Source organism: Postia placenta (genome assembly GCF_002117355.1).
Source record: "Postia placenta MAD-698-R-SB12 unplaced genomic scaffold POSPLAscaffold_1, whole genome shotgun sequence".
Lineage (NCBI taxonomy): Eukaryota > Fungi > Basidiomycota > Agaricomycetes > Polyporales > Adustoporiaceae > Rhodonia > Rhodonia placenta.
The window spans coordinates 3,071,950-3,090,191 of record NW_020169832.1 but is presented as its reverse complement, the minus strand read 5'-3'; the positions used below and the strand labels follow the sequence as shown (position 1 = coordinate 3,090,191).

The 18,242-nt window shown below is 57.4% G+C and overlaps 7 protein-coding genes and 1 non-coding gene across 8 annotated transcripts; 6 read left to right on the top strand and 2 right to left on the bottom strand.

Moving 5' to 3' along the window:
• Positions 1 to 307: 307 nt before the first annotated feature.
• POSPLADRAFT_1165418 (hypothetical protein) lies at positions 308 to 2,375 on the top strand. The gene is made up of 10 exons (XM_024487884.1): positions 308 to 688; positions 751 to 1,101; positions 1,180 to 1,241; positions 1,303 to 1,402; positions 1,472 to 1,514; positions 1,565 to 1,604; positions 1,658 to 1,679; positions 1,732 to 1,772; positions 1,825 to 1,932; positions 1,995 to 2,375. Exons 1-10 carry the CDS (start codon positions 609 to 611, stop codon positions 2,201 to 2,203), a joined length of 1,056 nt encoding a protein of 351 aa, XP_024344683.1. The 5' UTR covers positions 308 to 608; the 3' UTR covers positions 2,204 to 2,375.
• A 640-nt stretch (positions 2,376 to 3,015) lies between these two features.
• POSPLADRAFT_1064339 (glycoside hydrolase family 16 protein) lies at positions 3,016 to 5,033 on the top strand. Its single transcript, XM_024481790.1, has 7 exons — positions 3,016 to 3,585; positions 3,639 to 3,728; positions 3,786 to 3,978; positions 4,042 to 4,302; positions 4,356 to 4,539; positions 4,600 to 4,730; positions 4,790 to 5,033. The coding sequence occupies exons 1-7, from the start codon at positions 3,214 to 3,216 to the stop codon at positions 4,828 to 4,830; spliced, it is 1,272 nt and encodes a 423-aa protein (XP_024344682.1). The 5' UTR covers positions 3,016 to 3,213; the 3' UTR covers positions 4,831 to 5,033.
• Positions 5,034 to 5,141: 108 nt separating this feature from the next.
• POSPLADRAFT_1038227 (hypothetical protein) lies at positions 5,142 to 5,578 on the bottom strand. The gene is made up of 3 exons (XM_024477352.1): positions 5,493 to 5,578; positions 5,338 to 5,437; positions 5,142 to 5,282 (listed from the first exon to the last, which is right to left on the bottom strand). The coding sequence occupies exons 1-3, from the start codon at positions 5,552 to 5,554 to the stop codon at positions 5,274 to 5,276; spliced, it is 171 nt and encodes a 56-aa protein (XP_024344681.1). The 5' UTR covers positions 5,555 to 5,578; the 3' UTR covers positions 5,142 to 5,273.
• A 231-nt stretch (positions 5,579 to 5,809) lies between these two features.
• Positions 5,810 to 5,896, top strand: POSPLADRAFT_t10. Its single transcript has one exon. It is a non-coding gene; the product is annotated as a tRNA-Lys (tRNA).
• A 1,905-nt stretch (positions 5,897 to 7,801) lies between these two features.
• POSPLADRAFT_1128671 (hypothetical protein) lies at positions 7,802 to 8,261 on the top strand (the record flags this gene model as incomplete). Its single annotated transcript, XM_024483759.1, has 3 exons — positions 7,802 to 8,019; positions 8,078 to 8,130; positions 8,197 to 8,261. The coding sequence occupies 3 exons, from the start codon at positions 7,802 to 7,804 to the stop codon at positions 8,259 to 8,261; spliced, it is 336 nt and encodes a 111-aa protein (XP_024344680.1).
• A 620-nt stretch (positions 8,262 to 8,881) lies between these two features.
• Positions 8,882 to 9,310, top strand: POSPLADRAFT_1051998 (hypothetical protein; the record flags this gene model as incomplete). The annotated part of the gene is made up of 3 exons (XM_024480229.1): positions 8,882 to 9,087; positions 9,140 to 9,192; positions 9,243 to 9,310. 3 exons carry the CDS (start codon positions 8,882 to 8,884, stop codon positions 9,308 to 9,310), a joined length of 327 nt encoding a protein of 108 aa, XP_024344679.1.
• A 1,105-nt stretch (positions 9,311 to 10,415) lies between these two features.
• POSPLADRAFT_1072602 (hypothetical protein) lies at positions 10,416 to 13,231 on the top strand (the record flags this gene model as incomplete). The annotated part of the gene is made up of 8 exons (XM_024482528.1): positions 10,416 to 10,529; positions 10,651 to 11,058; positions 11,155 to 11,288; positions 11,450 to 11,509; positions 11,558 to 11,623; positions 11,689 to 11,811; positions 11,870 to 11,987; positions 12,056 to 13,231. The coding sequence occupies 8 exons, from the start codon at positions 10,416 to 10,418 to the stop codon at positions 13,004 to 13,006; spliced, it is 1,974 nt and encodes a 657-aa protein (XP_024344678.1). The 3' UTR covers positions 13,007 to 13,231.
• A 577-nt stretch (positions 13,232 to 13,808) lies between these two features.
• Positions 13,809 to 17,529, bottom strand: POSPLADRAFT_1043068 (hypothetical protein; the record flags this gene model as incomplete). Its single annotated transcript, XM_024478218.1, has 13 exons — positions 13,809 to 14,324; positions 14,382 to 14,492; positions 14,558 to 14,677; positions 14,729 to 14,899; positions 14,965 to 15,078; positions 15,155 to 15,321; positions 15,384 to 15,554; positions 15,616 to 15,856; positions 15,920 to 16,465; positions 16,535 to 16,596; positions 16,650 to 17,268; positions 17,334 to 17,372; positions 17,428 to 17,529. The coding sequence occupies 13 exons, from the start codon at positions 17,527 to 17,529 to the stop codon at positions 13,809 to 13,811; spliced, it is 2,979 nt and encodes a 992-aa protein (XP_024344677.1).
• Positions 17,530 to 18,242: the final 713 nt, after the last annotated feature.

Here is an 18,242-nt window from a genome sequence, read left to right as displayed (position 1 = left end):
CGCTGACGCCAGTGCGGCCCGCCCTGAATGCGGTGCGGATTCGAAGGCTGAGGACGCCGTTGTGCATGTGGACGAGGGCGAGATCGTACCAGACAGCGAGGAAGAGCGCATGAGGTACGCCTCCCTTACTGTCCTTGCTAAATGTTATACTCACTTAGGGGAAGATTGTCAAAGGCGGGCACCATGTCGTTGACTCGGGAGGTTATTGAGATTTCATCTGACGAGGATAGCATGGATACTACGTATGTACTGTATACTCGCTTGGTAATTACTTAATCTACGATAGCTCACTACATGCGCGCAGTAGTTTGAAGCACAGTAAGCCTGTACCCTGCACACCGAAGCAAGTAGTCGCAACCCTGCGTGCACGGCGAATCATTCAGAGCTCGGACTCTGGGGACTCTGAAGACGGTGCACGAACGCCGTTACAGAAACTGCCCCGGCTTGTCGCTGCGCCGCGTATCCAGACTACAAAGCTTGCTGGGCCTGTAATCGACCTCACGACAGACTCTTCGGGTGATGAGGACGATGCGCAACCCGACAAAGCGGTCCCCATACATAGCGCTCCAAAGCTGCCACCAGTGGTGTTAGAGAAGGACGAGCGGCCCATGCCATTATTTGCGGACGACAGCAGCGGCGAAGAGGCGGATCCGGTGCATAGCGATGACGACGGAGCGATACTGACACTGTAAAGACGTTCTTGTGTCTTCATCGCCACGGGCTGACATGGACATCTACGATCTGACGCAGGGACGAGCCGCGCAGTGCGCGCAAACCTATCCACCGTATTACACCCTCGACGCCTGGGCAGCGGGCTAGTCGACCGAGCCCTGCACATGGGTCTGACAATGAATCTGACCCCGAGGCGAAGTCACGCGTGGCCAAGCGCACACCAGCCGCGACACCACGCAAGGCGGGCAAGGCACCGCGTCTAACGAAAAAGGCGCTCGAGGCGGCGGAACAGAAGCGACGAGAGGGTTATGCACAGGAGCTATTTGACGAGCTCAATAAGGTGGTGTTTGGTGGCGGTCTTCCAGCGGAGACACAGCTCAAATGGAGCAAAAGGTTGTTGACCACAGCGGGAAGAGCGAGGTGGCATAAGTGAGTTGTATGTCTCAGTCCGACGTTTGAAAATTTTCTCGCTCATTAAATGATGGCTGATATTGAGCTGATTCGTAGGAGTAGACACGGCGTGCAAACAAGCGAAATCGAGCTAGCCGTCAAGATACTTGACTCAGATGGTCGGCTAAACCTTGGCGGTGCTCGCGTGAGGTCCGGTGTATAATGATGTTCATTTTATAGAGCGCATCCGAAACACGCTTGCGCACGAAATGTGCCACCTTGCTTGTTGGATAATCAACGAAGACCCCAAGGAAGCGCACGGGCCGAAGTTTCGGAGCTGGTGAGTCTTCGTTCATGTGCTCCCTCCATTGGACGTAAAGTGGACGGGAAAACTTACATTCCAGTGCAGGGCAAGAAAAGTGATGCGTGTGCGTCCCGACATGGAAATCACGGTATGCTCGCACGCTGTCCAACTAGATTGCAAACACTCATGGTAACATAGACCAGGCATGATTACGAGATCGCCTACAAGTACGAATGGAGTAAGTCTGAGTACCATTATTGGCTATTGTATAGGACATGACGCTGTGTTCAGAATGCCAGCAGTGCGATAAAATGTCTGTGACAGATGCATTGCCCACACTTATCCATACTCACGCTTTATCGTAGTTATGGGCGACACAGCAAGTCAATCCGGCCTGATGAATGTGGTATGTGGAGGCGTGCAGAATAAACGCCCAGGCTCATCAGGTGTCTTCATAGTATGTGGCGCGTGCAAAGTGGGCCAATTGATTCCCCTATTTAATACACGGGTACCCAAGACGCCCAGGAGCAAGATAAGTAGCCGCCTGGCCGCAGAGCGAGGGCTTGGTCAGTCTTGTTTACCGTCACTCCTCTCAATGTGCGCTAACTACTTGATCTGAATATTGTAGCGTCTCCCCTCGTTGTGTCGTCGCCGGTCAGTGCGAGCATAAGTGTTTCAGTGTGTGAGACCCCTCACATATCGACACCCACGCGCGGGGGAGGCGCCAAATTGAAGGCCATAATGTTGACGGGGAGCTCGGACGAAGATGCTTCGGATGTGGAAGTGCTCGCACACGTCCTCGGTGATGTCAGCATCACGGGCACAAGGGCTGCATAGGTTTCTGGACCTGTGGATAGGGCGTGGACCTACATGGCCACCTATCGCGCAATCCTATTGAGGCCGCCAGGTTCTATCTTTACAGGAGACTTGACAACTGACGGTTGTTTGGTGGCCGTACTTACCTCTCACTTATGTATGACTCGCAGCTGCTGCGATCTGAGGAAAGCCCATTGACCTGTCTCGCAGGGTAAATAAATGGCTGATAAAACCAAAGCCTTGAGAACACAGAGCACTTGCGAACAAGATATGCTTACGTAGCTTGACTCGCTTCCCTAACAGAATGCTGTACAACGACATGATGTTGCCTACCTCCATGCGCGCGGCTGTACTGCTCCCGAGTGGAGGTTGAGCCAATCTAGCTCATTGATATTGCTTATGGCGATTCCTCAACTGTTTCTGAGCTGACAGGCATTTGTTGAAGACGGGCAAGTACCCGTAACGAATTTAGATCGTCGCTTACCACTATACAGCATAACTGTACTGAATGAGTTGAGCCGCGATAGAGGAGCGCTACTAGTAGCAGGAGATCTACTTACTCGATCGCGTTGTGGCTACTTCATCCTGTACTACCGTTTATAGGTTGTAAATGGCACTGTTTCAGCAATCTCTGTATGTATGGGCTGGTGCAACACTGACCTCGTCTAGAAGTAGTCTGCAGTAACCTGCAGTACATCAAGCACAATCAACCGCGGGTATAATGGAATAAAAGGGCCCTGGAACAATGGCCTCGTGGTTTGCCGAGCGGCCGTCTGATTGAGGTGGATACCGTGCGCAGACTGCCTCACCTCTTCTGCCTTGCTTAAGGACCCCTCTCACCCTGGGACTCATAGATAAGCCTCGAGCTTGCTAACTTCCTTCAATTTCCGCCACGTCGTCCGGACCAACCCTCCGGCCTTTGTGAGTTCTGTCCATCTGCTACCACCAGGCTGCGCCTCGGTTTCTCTCGGCACCTTTTCTACAAGTTTCTGGCTGGACTATCGGTCTTTACTCTTCTGCAAGCAACCACGATGTATCTCCAACTCCCGCTGCTGCTGTACTTGCTCGCCAGCGTCGCCCCCTCCGATGCGGGCCTCTTCACCCGCAGCTCAGAGCATGTCCTCCGAGGAGTCAACGCTGCCCACCACCATGCCGTCAAACGAAGCTCCGGGCTTGCCAAGGACTTGCGGCGCGCGCTCTCCGGGATCCTGGTCGCTGAGGGAGACAGTGGCGCGCAACACGTCTACTGCATAAGCGGCACAAGTCTGACAAATCCTGATACAAGCCCTGGAGGAGGGGGCAGCAGCGGCTCATCGCCCAAGGCGTCCGGCACTGCGACTGCGTCGGCCTCTAGTCCCAGTGGCACAGTCGCATCCTCCCCTTGGAAGGTCAAGCAGTCATACGTATGTGCCATTCTCACTCGGCTTGACTGGGCACGCAACTTGAACGACCACAGGAAGGGGATTCGTTTTTCGACGGCTGGTCGTTCTTCACCGCTTCGGATCCTACGGACGGAACTGTACAATATGTCGACCAGAGTACTGCGGTACGTGTTCATCTTCTTTGATTAAAATTAAACCTTCCATCTCATGAACTGCTTTAGCAATCGGCGAACCTCACCTCTATCAATAGCGCGGGAAACGCCATTATGCGTGTAGACACCACCGCCAAGATTTCGGGTAACCGCCAAAGTGTGCGGATTACCACGAACTACAACTACACTGGCGCCTTGGTGATTTTGGACTCGGTACACATGCCGACTGGGTGCGGCACTTGGCCTGCATTTTGGAGCAATGGTGCGCCTTCTATTCTCCCACATTCATTACCGTTTTAGACTTATATGAGCTCTGTGCGTACAGGCCCTAACTGGCCTGCTGGTGGCGAGATTGACATTGTCGAGGGCGTGAACACGTACACGAACAACCAGGCAACGATCCATACGAATCCCGGCTGCACGATTCCGTCGTCGAATAGCACGGTACTTGGCATCACCGGCGATGTGACCGGTGGCACGAACTGTGCTGCAGCGGAGACGGGTAACGCGGGGTGCGGTATCAGGTCGACGTCAAACACGTCGTATGGTGCTGGATTCAACGAGATTGGCGGAGGGGTGTACGCAAGTGCGTTTTCCATCCTGTATAGGACCGTGCCAGTGCTGATGCCATTGATCCAGTGGAATGGGTCGACAGCGGCATTTCCGTGTGGTTCTTTCCTCGTAGCTCCATCCCTTCAGATATCACCGCAGGGGCGCCTCAACCCTCTGGATGGGGGACACCCATGGCGAACTGGCCGTCAACCGACTGCAACCCGTCGACGTTCTTCTACCAGCATTCGGCTATTTTCGACACCACCCTCTGGTAAGCGTTCCGGTGGCGTTTGCATAAGGGTCCTGTGTCTGACAAGATCGCGCCTAACAGCGGGCAATGGGCGGGTAATGTGTGGTCCGACACCGGGTCACCAGGCCAGTCCCAGAGTTGTGCGCAGATAACGGGGACTTCGACTTGCGCCGAGTACGTCCAGAACAACGGTGCGGCATTTGCTGATGCCTGTGAGTATTGCTTTGATGCACATGTCAGAAGCATCCATCATTCATCTCGAACATTGCAGATTGGGAGGTCAAGAGTGTCAAGATATACCAGACGAGCTGAGCCCTCTCAAGCTACTCACTTTGAACTATCATCGCGCATACACACGCACACACGAGGATACCGCGCATACCACTTGGGATCTATTGTTGGAACATACATGATGGACGTGTCTGCTAACCATGCTGTATCTTATGCTCACTCAGGATGTAGTTCTAGAGCCTGTTGTAATACTGGGTGGTCTTATAGAAGGTTGTTTGACAGTGAACAGTTGACACCACGTCATGAGTGCGAGTCATTTCATGCTGTGTTGCTGACGTTGTCACGAATACTGGCTAAGATTCGAGGGATGCTGAGAATTCAGACATCGATAATTCCTCATGAGAAGATGGCCATGTTGAGCATATCATAGTCATGCATACAAGCGAGAGGTATTTTGAATGCGGGATAAGAGCGGAATGCAGCGATAATGCGAGACGGACAAGAGACAACAGGGTGCAAGACAATCATCGCGTCTAAGAGATGGGCCTTAGTGTTGCTGGTCTCAGAGTACAGCAAGTAGGTGCGCACCTTGTGGAACCCGATGGCAGCCGACTTCTCGCGGAAGCACTGACGGCAGAGGTCAAGGCCGTACTTGCGGATAAGACCAGCCTGGTGCGCGCAGAGGCGGCTGCACGACTGATTAGACGAACATGTTCTACACGATGTTATGGAATGACACTCACCACTGACGGCTCCCCTTTCCGTACTTGCGGGGGCGAGAGAACCAAACGGCGTCGTGGGTCATTTTGGCGGGATCTTGAGGAGGGTGCTATAGAGGCCGATGTTAGGTGCAGTGTCCAGGCTGGAATATCGCAGCTTTGCTCACCTGGCCTGGACGTGCAAGTGGGCTTGGCTGTTGTGAAGGTTGATCGCGACGAAGAGTGTTGTTCTGTACAGTGGCTGCAGTAATAAGGTTTTGGGCGCTACACGGATAGTGCCGTCGGCTTTCCAGAGTAAAAATAATGTGGCATCTGTATGTCTTACAAAAATAATTTTCAATGCCCGCCTAGCTCAATCGGATAGAGCGTCAGACTCTTACTTAGGCGGGTGCATCTGAAGGCTGCGAGTTCGACCCTCGCGGTGGGCTAGTGTTTTTGCTTAGCGTGGTCACTCACAAGTAATGGCTGAAGAGTCGGAGCTCGTTTCCATTTGAAAACCGCAGATACCGTACCTTTCAAATTACGTCTCTTGTGTGTGAAGATAGACGAGGATATGGTCAAAGCCAATAACACATACGTGGTATGTGAACATTTCCCTTGCGGTAGTATTCTGGTAGCACAGTCTGAGTCAAACAGTGCAGGCAGACTTATTAAGAACAACTGTGGCAACAACGAAACCAATCTGCGGACAGTCCATGGCCACTACCAAGTTTGCGCTTGTAATGTAAGGACGAGACGTTGTTCAGCCCGAATAAGAGTTGAGAGGGAGCGTAGCCCAAATGTAACTTGGGATTCACGAGGCCTGTGGCATAGAGGCATTGCGGGTCTTGTGGCAGGTCGGCCCTATCGCATCAGTCACTGGCATTGTATGAGTACTGTAAACTTGACAGGATGTCCACTCAGATGTCAAAATATCGGCGATGGTCCGCCGCATCGATCTCCACTTGCCGCCCGATGGTGACGCGCCTGCTCCTTACCACCGTCCCCGTTCTTAGATGGACGAGCCTTGGAGGCGCCCGTTATTGTAGTATGAATATTCTGGGAGTGTCCCAATGGACACACCATACATTGCCGCTGGTAACAGCAGCGTCAAGACACACAATCGCCATGCACGCTAGGTTTGCTTTCAAATTCCGCGTCACCTGCATCGTTTTCGCCAGGCTTGTGCGTGCGGCAGCGACCGACCCATCTCGCTATGTTGCAGCGGCTTTAGCCCAGTATCCGGCTTCGCCTACGTTTTGCAGGACGTATGTGATATCCCTGTCCCTGACCAGAGCGTCGATATGGGTGGTGGCTGTGGGACCGGTTTGCCATGGTGTGTTTGGACGCTGCAGCTGCCACTTTTCTGCTTATGCAATCTGTTCGTGCACAGCGAGGGAAGTGAGTACGAGGGGCTGTATAATGCGTGCTGCGCTGAGATCCTCAGTGAGTGATCATCACAATCCCAACACTGAGGGCTCACCTCTTATATAGACTGTCCGGCTGCAAGTGTAGATGGGGATTACGGTTGTAACTGCACGGGAACACTGGTGGAAGGCTGAGAAAATGAGAGAATGAACGTGATTCCGTAGGACTGGAAAGATCCTCGGACTATGTTTGCGAGTCAGGCATGGCAAAGACTGTGGACGGCATCCTCTCGAGAGCAGGTCTGATACTTCTCTCAAACCTCCGCAAGCTCCGTGTGTCCGTTTATGGCATGTTCCGGCAGATAGACCCAACGATCCATCTGCGCACAAGGAGACTACTGAAAGCGATCTGAAGGCCGCATACGTACTGCAGACTTGTCAGACTGATACCACTGGGGAACAACTCGACTCCTGCTGGCAAATCAATGGAATATTGATCGGACATATGGTGTAGGCACATTCGAAGACTGAGACACAACCAAGCGCCTCTACTTGAATGGACTGAGCCTCCGCATATGTGAGGCGCCCACTTCGAGTCTCCGCTGCGCTCGTGGCGACATGTCATAGCGAGCGGTATAGACCTTGCAAGCCAGCCAGAACCCCAGGCGCCAGGGCCTACCGCCTGTCTCGCACCGGAGCGCGTATTACAGGAAAGAGACTGCGCGCCTTGCCTTGACACACAAGTCCGATCCGCCGAGTCAGTGCGGACACCCATGTTCCAGCTTCGCGGACGTGCGAGAGCGAGCCGGACACCGCTTAGGCCCCACTTGGACTTGGCACTTGCAGGATTCTCAAGCAGCCGCCGTCCGACCAGACATTTCGGTCGGGATGCGCGTCTGCGCCCGGACAGAGGTATATAGCGCACCCCCTGTCGTCGGTGCGGCGTGCAACCACACAAGCACACGACCACGCAAACGCACAGCCGCCATGCACGCCAGCATCGCCTTCAAATCCGCCCTCGCGCTCATCGCCCTCGCCAGGGCCGTGGCCGGCGCGTGCGCCAACAGCGGCCAGCCCGTCGCGCTGTGCTGCACCAGCTTCGGGCCGGCGTCCGACTTCGCCTACGTGCTCGAGAACGTCTGCGGGGTGACCGTCCCCGACCAGAGCCTGGACACCGGTGCCGGGTGCGAATCGGGCGTCCCGTGGTATGTCCCCGTGTCGATGTGCGGGTGTATCGCCTTGACGGAGCGTGCGCGCCCCCAGCGCAGGCAGCGAGTACCAGGGCGACTACAGCGTCTGCTGCGCCGAGACCATCAGTGCGTAGATCCTGCGGTGCCCTCCTGTCATGCTCTCAGCACCGGGGACTCACCTCTCTCGGACAGGTTGCCAGGGAAACGAAGACGGCGTATACGGGTACAACTGCACCGGGTCGGTCGTCGAAGGTTGAACCAGCACGGTCGGAGGTCTCCGTCGAGTATGATGTATTTGAGCCTGCAGAATGATCTCATGTCAGATACGGCAAAGGAGTGTCTCGTTCGTGTGTCGGGCATAATGCTCGCAAGAGCAACAAAGCGAGGTCGCCGCCAACGCGACTTCGAGTAAGCGACAAAGTGCCCGTCCGTCTCGACTATGTGTGAGAGGGCTGGAGGCTGCAGCTGCGAATCGCGGAGGGAGATGCGGGAGGGTTACTCACCTTCTGGCCGGTGGCAAAAGCGTGTGCCTGCTTGCACCGGGGTATGCTCGATTGTTGGAGCAGGATTCTATACACGACCAGCTCAGCGAAGCTTGTCCAGCATCACCGGGACATCCTGCCAATCCTAGACGCTAGTACGTGCCCCGTATATCGGTGCGCGCCAGGTACAGAGAACGGAAAGCTATGCGCCTCTGCTTGGCATCTGGGTCCGACGATCCGCGATGACAGGTGTGCCAAATGTTCTCTTGCGGCGGATTCTGCCTCCGACGGCAGGCAGACTATATGGAGTTGTCCTTCGTCCCTGAGTGAGGAGCTTTGACCTATAAATATGGCGCATACCGTCGAGCGATCTGTGAATAGGCGTAGTACCTACCATGCACGTCTCTAATGCTTTACTTGCACATCTCGTCCTGGCTACACTCGTCGTAGCCGCCTGTGACAGCGACCGCCCCGTCTCGCTGTGCTGCCGCGGATTTGGACCCGCCTCCAGTTTTTCCTACGTTCTGCAGGACATCTGCGACACCACCGTGCCAGACCAGAGCCTGGACGTCGGCGCTGGCTGCGAGTCCGGGGTGCCGTGGTAAGTGCAGTCTCGGCTAGACTGTACATTCTCTTGTTGAGTTCCGCTTCAGCGAGGGAAGCCAATATGAAGGACTGTACAGCGTATGCTGCGCAGAGACACTCTGTGAGTTGCGTCGAGCGGTCTCCACAGTCCGTGTCTTATCTCGCGCGCAGACTGTCCATCTGCAAGCACAGACGGCAGCTACGGGTACAACTGCACAGGGACGTGGGTGGAGGGCTGAGCATGTCGCTCTGGTAGCGCATTAGCCAATGGAAACGTGCGCATGTTTCGAAGATGTACAGTCAGATGTGGCTGAATTCGCCCTGCGTCTCGTTGTCCATAATGTGCGGACCGCGTGCTCGGGATGGTGACATCACGCGACCCATATCTCGGAACCGGTCGATCAGTCACCCGTCATTTCATGGTATGACACGGCCCCCCGAAGGTGTCTACTGACGCGTCCACGGCGAGAGTAGATTATAATGCATATGAGAAGCCGCAGAGTTGATTGCGCGCGGTGATAAGCTCAAGATGCATGTACTTCACTAGCCTTCGTCAGCAAGAGACGGGACGCCGGTCTGCTCGCGCCTGAAGCCATGCTGGTGTCTATCGGGCTTCCATTCACCAGCAGACGGACGGACGGCATGCTTACCTTGAGGTGCCTCTGCACGCAGCTGGGACACAGAGGAGGGTGCCTCGGGGCACCACCGGTTCGCCTTCTATTCCACCTGTCAACCAAAGTTCCGGGAAAGGGAAGGGGATAAACCGAGAGCGTATGCATGAATCCATGGTGGGCGAATTTACGGCGGTAGGCGTGTGCAGGATTAATGACCAACGCTCAATGTTCAACGTTCCACATCGACCGTCGAGACAAAGAGTAAACGACGATGCCAAGTCCTTGGGTCTTCGTATCGGAGATCTCTCCAGCTCATTGATCGAGCTTCTCTAGAATGTGCCTCGCGGGACCCCGGGCACGGCTCCTGCAGCTCCACCCTTGGCAGAGATCACCACCACCTCAGTTTCGACGCTCCTTCTCCTCCTTTCTCACTTGTCTCTGCTTTCCGTGCTTGTCTCTGCTTTCCGTGCTTGTCTCCCTTACTTGCCTTTGGATACCCCCAGCGCGGCCTGGACAGCCCGTCGCGTTACATATTCCGTTACACCTGATCATCACGACTTTGTCTGTATCACAACTTGCGCACTTAATCCCGGACTGGCACCGAATTGCACAGCCCCAGAATTCAGAATTGATCTAGCGTTGCAGAGGACCACACTGTGTCTGACTGACATATTCTTTCTTATAGAGTCAAAGTCGACGACCCGCCGCCCACATCCCACTCCCCACTACCATGCCCGCCCTCTCGATAGCCGACTCGCTCCTCCCGCAGCCCCCGTCGTTTCAGAAAAAGAAGGCGTATGAGATTCACAAGGTCCTTGGCGAAGGGACTTTCGGCAAGGTCGTGGTACGTCTGCACGACTTTCTCCACGTCGGGTCTGAGCTCACCCACCCCATGTCAACACCCACGCCATCCCGACGCATTCCACTGACGTGCCCGCATCATTGCTTTCTCTATTCCCATCCAGCGCGCAACATGGCACGTCCCGCCCAACCAGGTCGACGTCGCCAAGCACGGGGCGGCCGCTACGTCGACTTCGTCCACCGCGCCCTCCGAATTCCCCCAGGCACAGCATTCCTCCCGCTCGCGCTCCCCAACAGGCCCGCCGCTCGACCGCCCGAAGCCCGCGCGCTCGAACAGCACAGCGAGCCCGGGCTCGTCATATAATTCCGCGAAGGGGCACGCGTCCAACTTCCTGTCGCGGATGCACACGAACGGGCACAGCAACGGGAACGGGCAGGCGCGGGGGAAGCACGAGGGCGCGATGACGGTGGAGGTCGCGCTGAAGGTGATCCCGAAGAAGAAGGTGAAGGGGAACGAGAGCAGCGTGTGGAGCGAGATGGAGGTCCTCAAGGGGCTCAACCACCCGAACATCGTGAGTCGCCGTTCGCCATGGATCACACCCACTCATCCCCGTCCGTCTGCCTCTGTTCTTGTCGCCTACTCCCTGTCTCACGCGCCCGCACGATAGGTCAAATTCTACGAGTGGTTCGAGAGCCGCACCAAGTACTACCTCTCGTTCGAGCTTGCCGTCGGCGGCGAGCTGTTCGAGCGCATCACCCAGCGCGGCAAGTTCACCGAGTCGGACGCCGTCGCCGTGCTCAGGTGGGTCTTCTCCCTCCTCTGCTTCTCGTGCCCGTCGTCCGCGGGGATCCGCGCTCGGACGAGAATCAACCGATCAGCGGCCCGATCGCGGACGGCGCGTCGGTCCCGCGATCGACATCGAGATGGGCAATGTAGGACCCGCCGTTGACACGACTCTGCAGGTCCGTCCTCTCTGGCGTCAAGTATCTCCACGAGCACGACATCGTCCATCGCGACCTCAAGTGAGTGCTACACCGAGTGCTCCGTCCAATTTACTTATGGGCCGCTAGGCCCGAAAACATCCTGTACCGCACCAAGGACCCACACTCTGACATCGTGATTGTCGATTTCGGCATGTGGGTTTCATCTGCCCCAGCATCCATCGGCGGCCTGCTGAAATGTGCACGCCTCCTTCCTGCAGCGCGAAGCACCTCCACACACCCGGGGAACAGCTGACGTCTCTCGCGGGCAGCTTTGGCTACGTCGCCCCCGAGGTCCTCAACAAGACCGGCCACGGCAAGGCCGTCGACATCTGGTCCACAGGGTACGCGCGCACACCGCCTCTTTCTCTCTGTCGCTCGCACTGAAGGCGCCCCCCGCAGGATCATCACATACGTCCTGCTGTGCGGGTACTCGCCGTTCCGCTCGGACGACACCGCAGAGCTCATCCGCGAGACCACAGAGGCGCAGGTCGAGTTCCACGAGCGCTACTGGAGCAACGTCTCCCCAGAAGGCACGTCTCTGCGCGCGTCCTGCCTGCCCCGGCCGCTGACCGCCGCACAGCCAAGGGCTTTGTGCGTACCCTCCTCAACCCAGACCCTGCCAAGCGCCCCACCGCCGCCCAGGCGCTGAAGCACCACGTACGTCCCATCTCCCCGTCTCCCCGTCCCACGCGCACACCCCGCTCACCGTCCATCCCCTCTCTCACCCCCGCACAGTGGCTCACCGAGCACACGCCCTCCACCGAGCACGACCTCTCCGGCCTGCGCGAGCAGTTCAGCCCCCGCGCCCGCTGGAAGGCCGCCATCAACGGCACCATCGCCCTCCACCGCCTCGGCACGCGCGCCAGCGGCGCCTCCGCCGCCACCACCAGCACAAGCTCCGGCGGCTGGAAGACCGCCCTCGACAGCGACGAGGACGACGAGGACGAGCTTGCCGGCGCCGGCGACGGCGACGGCGTGCGCCCCCACGTGCCCCCGGGTCCCGGCGCGAACGCGCATGTCCTGGTCACGCCGCCGTCGCTCGAGCGCCGCGCGAGCACGGGCGCGCCGGCGTCTCCACGCACGGCGGACGCGGAGACCAGCAGGGCGGACGGCGACGCGTCGGCACCAGGACCAGTGCCAGTGCCAGTGCTACGCCCGAGCTCGGCGCACGCGCTCCGCCACGAGCAGCAGTCGCGGGCGCCCGAGCCGCTGCACGAGCACGTCCCGGCGGCGCTGCGCGAGCACCACGCCGCGCGCGCACAGGACGGTGCTCCGGCGCCCGGCAGCGCGCCGTCCTCGTCCTCGTCCTCGCAGCGGCGTCCCGCGCCCGCCGAGCCTGCAGCCCCGCCGCGGCCCTCGCTCGAGGAGGAGGACGACCATGTGGAGATGCCCGGCTCGTTCATCGGCTCGGCGCACGCGCGGCGGCATCGTGCGCACTCGTCGGCCTTGCACGAGCACCACCCGGAGCACCACGGCCACCACCCGCATTTCGAGGGCGCACTGGCGGGGCTGTTGCGCAAGATGCACGTACGATAGCCCATGCACACCCTCTGGAAGGCACACAGTATCTATACTATCTAGTCTATGTATCGACAGTGCACTCAGCGACGGCAGGCATCATATTTTGTTGTTGATAAGGACGTTTGCGCCGACTCTCGATCTCAATTCTTGGATACAATAAGCATAATACAGCTGTTGTGTCTGTACTGACGTCATTTACAAATGCTCGCAGATGAATGGCCACGCGATTATTGATTCCCATTACTCGACCAACCTGACCACCAATGTACCCGACCAAAGGACTCTGATATTGCGGAATAACTACAATGAGACAGACAAATAGTGCTTCAATGATATACTATAAGGACAAATTACGCGCCTAGGAATGGTGGGTGGATGGGATGGATGCAAAGGTACAAATGGGAAGAAGGTTAAGTACGCAGTACAAAAGGTGTGTGCACGTAGAACCAAGCAAGGAAGGGTCTGTATATGCTGGGGGGGAAGGGGAGCACGGGAAAGCAGGAAGAGCGATATGATGCGGCGGGGGACATGCGGTTGCAGCAAAATACAAATGCGTTGCGGTGGTAGTATACTTGAGTGCCCAGCGACGAAGCCCACTAAAAGAGTGTATATAGGAGAGAGAATGGATGCGAGTCCGAGCAGCTGGAGGCGCAGGGGCCGGACATAGACAGACGAGCAGCATAGGTATAGTTCCGCCGGGGCAGAATGCGACTTGGCATTACTTGATGCGAATGCGTGCATGTGGGGCGACTGGAAAAGAGCGACTGGAGCTGTCCATGTAGAATTCTGCACTTTTTGCGGGCTGGGACGGCGTCGTTCACATTCCATACGCATACGAACGCTGGTACGGGTCCGCAACGCTGACCGCGGGGAAGGAGCTCATGCCGCCGTACGACGAGAACGCACCCGCTTGTGTGTGTGGAGGCGTCAGACCGGGGCTATGGTTGCTTGTGTTCTGCATCACGTAGCTGTCGATCGTGTGCGGCTGCAGATTGTGCAGCTGAGCGGCGTGGAGCCCCTGTCCCTGCAGGCCGTGCGCGCCGTAGAGGCCGCTGGGCGCGGTGTATGCATCCGCGAGTGCGCCGGGGGAGTGCAAAGCCTGATGCGTCATGTGACGGCCACCGTGACCCTGACCCATACCCATACCCTGGTTACCGAGAGGGTGGTGGTAGCTGGCGCCGCCACCGCCACCGCCATATCCGTCCATATGTTCTCGCTGCAGCTTGTTTTGAATGCGCTTGCCATACGGCGTGTTCCGAATAAGAGGCAAAACAGGCCGGATGCCCTCGACGAGCAGGGCCCGCTGGCCCGGCTCGGCGTAATCCAAGGCAGTCTGAGCGGCAAACTCAGTCGGTACAAATTAGGAGCATGAGGGAGCCACTCCACGTACCTGCACGCAGTAGTTGCCATAAGAGTCACGCAAGAGCTTCTCCAGCCGCGTGCGGTTGAGCAGTTCCCCGATCAACATCTTACGGGTGTTGTGTTCTGCAACGCGAACGCACTAAAAGGCGATAAAGTTCGGGGTCAGAACGCGGTCACCTGAGCGTTAGAAGACGGCGACTCCACCTTCTCAATGACGTTCGAACTGAATTTCTGCACCGACAGCGCGCAGACATTGCCGGTGAATTGTCGGATGACGGCATCGCTGAAGCGGTTATCGTTCAGGTCCAGAATATATTGCACAACCTTGATATGTGAATCAGGGCACGTTGCAGATCAGAACCGCGCGGCACTCACATAGTTGCCATAAGGATCCTGCACCAGCGTCAGCGCGTTGTAGGTGATCTCATTGACAAGCTGGACGCGTTGCGCTTCTGATGCGTGATCGACGCAACGCTGCAGGACACAGCAGCCATGGCGATGGGTCGCGACTTCGACGCAGTTCGCGGCGACGGCATTGTAAATGAACTGCCGTTATAAAGTCTACGCATCAGCCCTGCGCGTTACATCTCGGCAACGCGAAAAAAACCTGCCTGATTATCCTCCGGCGCCAGCTTGTTGAGACACTTTTGGATGACGTGATTTCCGTTGAGATCCTTGATAAGCACCACCACATGCAGGCTGAGTGCAAGGATGATCGAGTGTATCTGGATGTTGTATTTCGGGTCAGTCTGCACTCGTCCTGTAAGTGATATAGAGAAATCCAATCTGGATTTTACTTGCCTGTCGTCTGGTAGACAAAAAGTCGATCATCTTCTGCACCGCACGTGTGCCGTGCATGTTGAGCGAGATGTTCACCAAGTCCTGAGCGACAGACTCGCAGATTACGTTGCGCTGGTCATCCGTCGAGAACTCGAGCAGCTTCTGGCAGAGGTAGTTCCCGAATGGATCTGCGGCCCATACACGTTGCATAAGCGTCCGGACTAATATCGACCACAAAGGCCCAACGCACCAGTCATCAAGTCCGCGAAGTGCCCGAACGTCTCGCGGAAGATCATATCGCGGTGTTCAGGGACGCCCTCCTCGAGCTTCTTCTGCAGGTAGCGGCACCCATGCTGGTCTTTGCACAGCGAGGGGATCTCGCCCTGAAGGTCTTCCAGACGTACACCCGCGAACCTGTTGACTGCAGAACAATGCGCATGTCGTCAGCCTGGTGAAACACCGGCGATGAGGAACACACGAACACTCGCGGTCAACGTCGCCGCGCTTGTGCTTAGGCCCGTGCAAACCACCCATCTTGCCGTCCGCACCAGTTGGCCGGCCGTTCATGCCCAGCCCGTACCGCGAGCCGTTATGGTGGTAGAGCGCTGTCGAGCCCGTTCCGTTGTGCGCGCGTCCGTTCGCCTCAAACCCATACGAGTTGTAATGTCCGTCCTCAATCCCGTTCCCGTTCATCCCATACACCGAGTCGACACCATACTGCTGCTACGGTGATTCACACGCCGTATCAGCATACTGACGACGCCCGTACCATGCAACGTCACAAACCTGCAGCGATTCGTCCACTCCCGACTGTATCGTGTTGAACGTCAACGGAGCGCCCTCATACGGCCCTGACGACGACATCCTCGAAAGCGACGGGTTCAGCTCTGTCTGAGGCGAGTTCTGCCTCGTCAAGATCCCATTGACACCACCGGGGGCGTCACCCGTCAGCGGCGTGCCCGGCGCCTTCGACAGGTGCGAGGCGGAGCTGGGCATTCCCGGCAATGGCGTTGCAGGCACCGAGCGCGCTATGGGCAGCGACCCAAAACCGTCGCCAAGGCTCAGCGGCGAGCCGCGGCGCGACGAGAGCCCGGGCGTGAGGCCCTGCGAAACCTGCTGCAATAGCGGCGTAGCCGAGCCGGACATACTGCCCTTAACGGACATATCCGCGGTGGCAGGCGAGAGGCTCATCGTCGGATTCGTCACCGTGCGGCGATCGCCGCGCCCGTAACCCTCGGGTACGCGCCCGTTACCGTTGTACTGGCCAACGAAGGAGGTACGCGGCGCCTGTGAGAGTGGCGCGAGGTCCAGAGCCGCCGACGAGGTCGAGAGCTGCGTTATGCGTGCGAGCGCGTTATCAACACACCGAGCCGAGGGCGTCCAGTCACACTAATGACGCACCTTTCTGGGATACCCGTTTGCAAACTTATCCTCGTCCGAGGTCGGCAAGTTTCGCATCGCGTCTACGGCCTGATCAACAGGGATCGCGTCACGACGAAAATGATGGTGTACACACTGTGCATTTCCTGATCCAGCTGCTCATCAAGCATCATGCCCGCATTGTAGGCGTTCCCATACTGCTGTCCGTTGACGCCGAAGCGCTCGCTCCCGGTGCGCAGAATAGATTGAGGGATCGCCCCTGACTGGAGCGAGATGCGCTCACGATCCGCCCTTTCGCCAGCGAGCGAGAGCCCCTGCAGGTGGCCGGCGAGCTCATCATCATGCTCGCTAGCCGAAGTACGCCGGCTGGCTGGCATGCTCTTGGCGCCGCCCGGGCGAGCGAAACTCTGGTTACCCGAAGGCATCTCCGGCGAGTGGTTGACCGACGGGGCGTACGTGACAGACTTGCGTTTGTCCGACACAGACCCTACGGCCCTCGAGAGACTCTCTACATCTACCGACGGATGAGACATCGCCGAGGCAAGACCGGAGGCTGCCTCGTCGTTGAGAACAGCATTGATGCGCGGAGGCGTGGTGGGAGCGGAAACCGCAAGATGCTGCAGAGCGGCGGCAGATTCAATGGGGATGCCCAGGAGCTCGCGCGCCTGCTGTACCTCGAGGGCACGCATCTGGTCCTCGAACAATTTGCGCTGCAAAGCGCGCTGGCGTTCGTGTTCCATGCGCTTCATAGTACGCTACGTGAGCGGGAGGATCAGATCAAAGGACACGTATGATACGCAGACAGCCATGCGGGACCCACCACCGAGATGTCCGGAATATTACTGCCGTAGCGAGCAGCCTGTTGGCGAAGGTCAGGATGTGGACGTAAGAGACGCGACATACGAGCGACTCGCCGAGTCCGCAAGATCCAAAAAGGCAGGAGGGCTCTGCTTCCTGTCGTCGGGGGACTGGCGACTATCGGCAGGGATAGTAGACGATTCCAAAGTAGTACTCATAGTGGGAGGGAGGTAGTGGGCGAATACTTTTGATCCGAGAGGGAGGTCAAGGACAGAAACAGATTGAGCAAGTACGGTTAGAATAGGGAACGAGTAAGCCTAATTGCACAAGGGAATCCTGGAGACGGGTGGGTCGGGAAGGGCGAGTGAGGAGAGAGGAGAGGCGGGAAGAGAGAAAGACAGACCTGCCAGCTGATTTTATGCCCGTCTATAAGGATTGGTAATACAGGATGGGTCAACAGCTGGGGACGAGGATGAGGCGGGGAGAGGGAAGAGGCAAGGAGTGCTGGCAGACCTGTGGCAATTTTGCGACGAGCGAGGGCTTTGACGGTGGGGATATTAGCGGTAGTACACGGCCGGGGATGCCTCGACGCTCAACAACTCTAATAAATCATCACAATGGCCTGCGGACACCCTCTTTTTTTACGCTCCGACTCCCTTTCTCGGCGCTGCCCACGCGCGCCCCCTTGAAACCCCTCGCCTCGTCCAACGTGGCTATAGGTTGTAGCCCCACCCGAGTCGCTCAGCGCGCCTTCTCGCCATATCAGAACACTGTAAGATTTACGGATGCACCGCTGCCGCTGTCTCTGCAGCGCACCCGACCTCGCGCACGTCGCCACTGCGGGCGGCGACACGGGGCGGGTGGCTGAGGAAAGAGTCTGGTGCCTTCCTTTTTGGGCAGCATACGAACCGATCGGTGCGTGGGTAAAGAA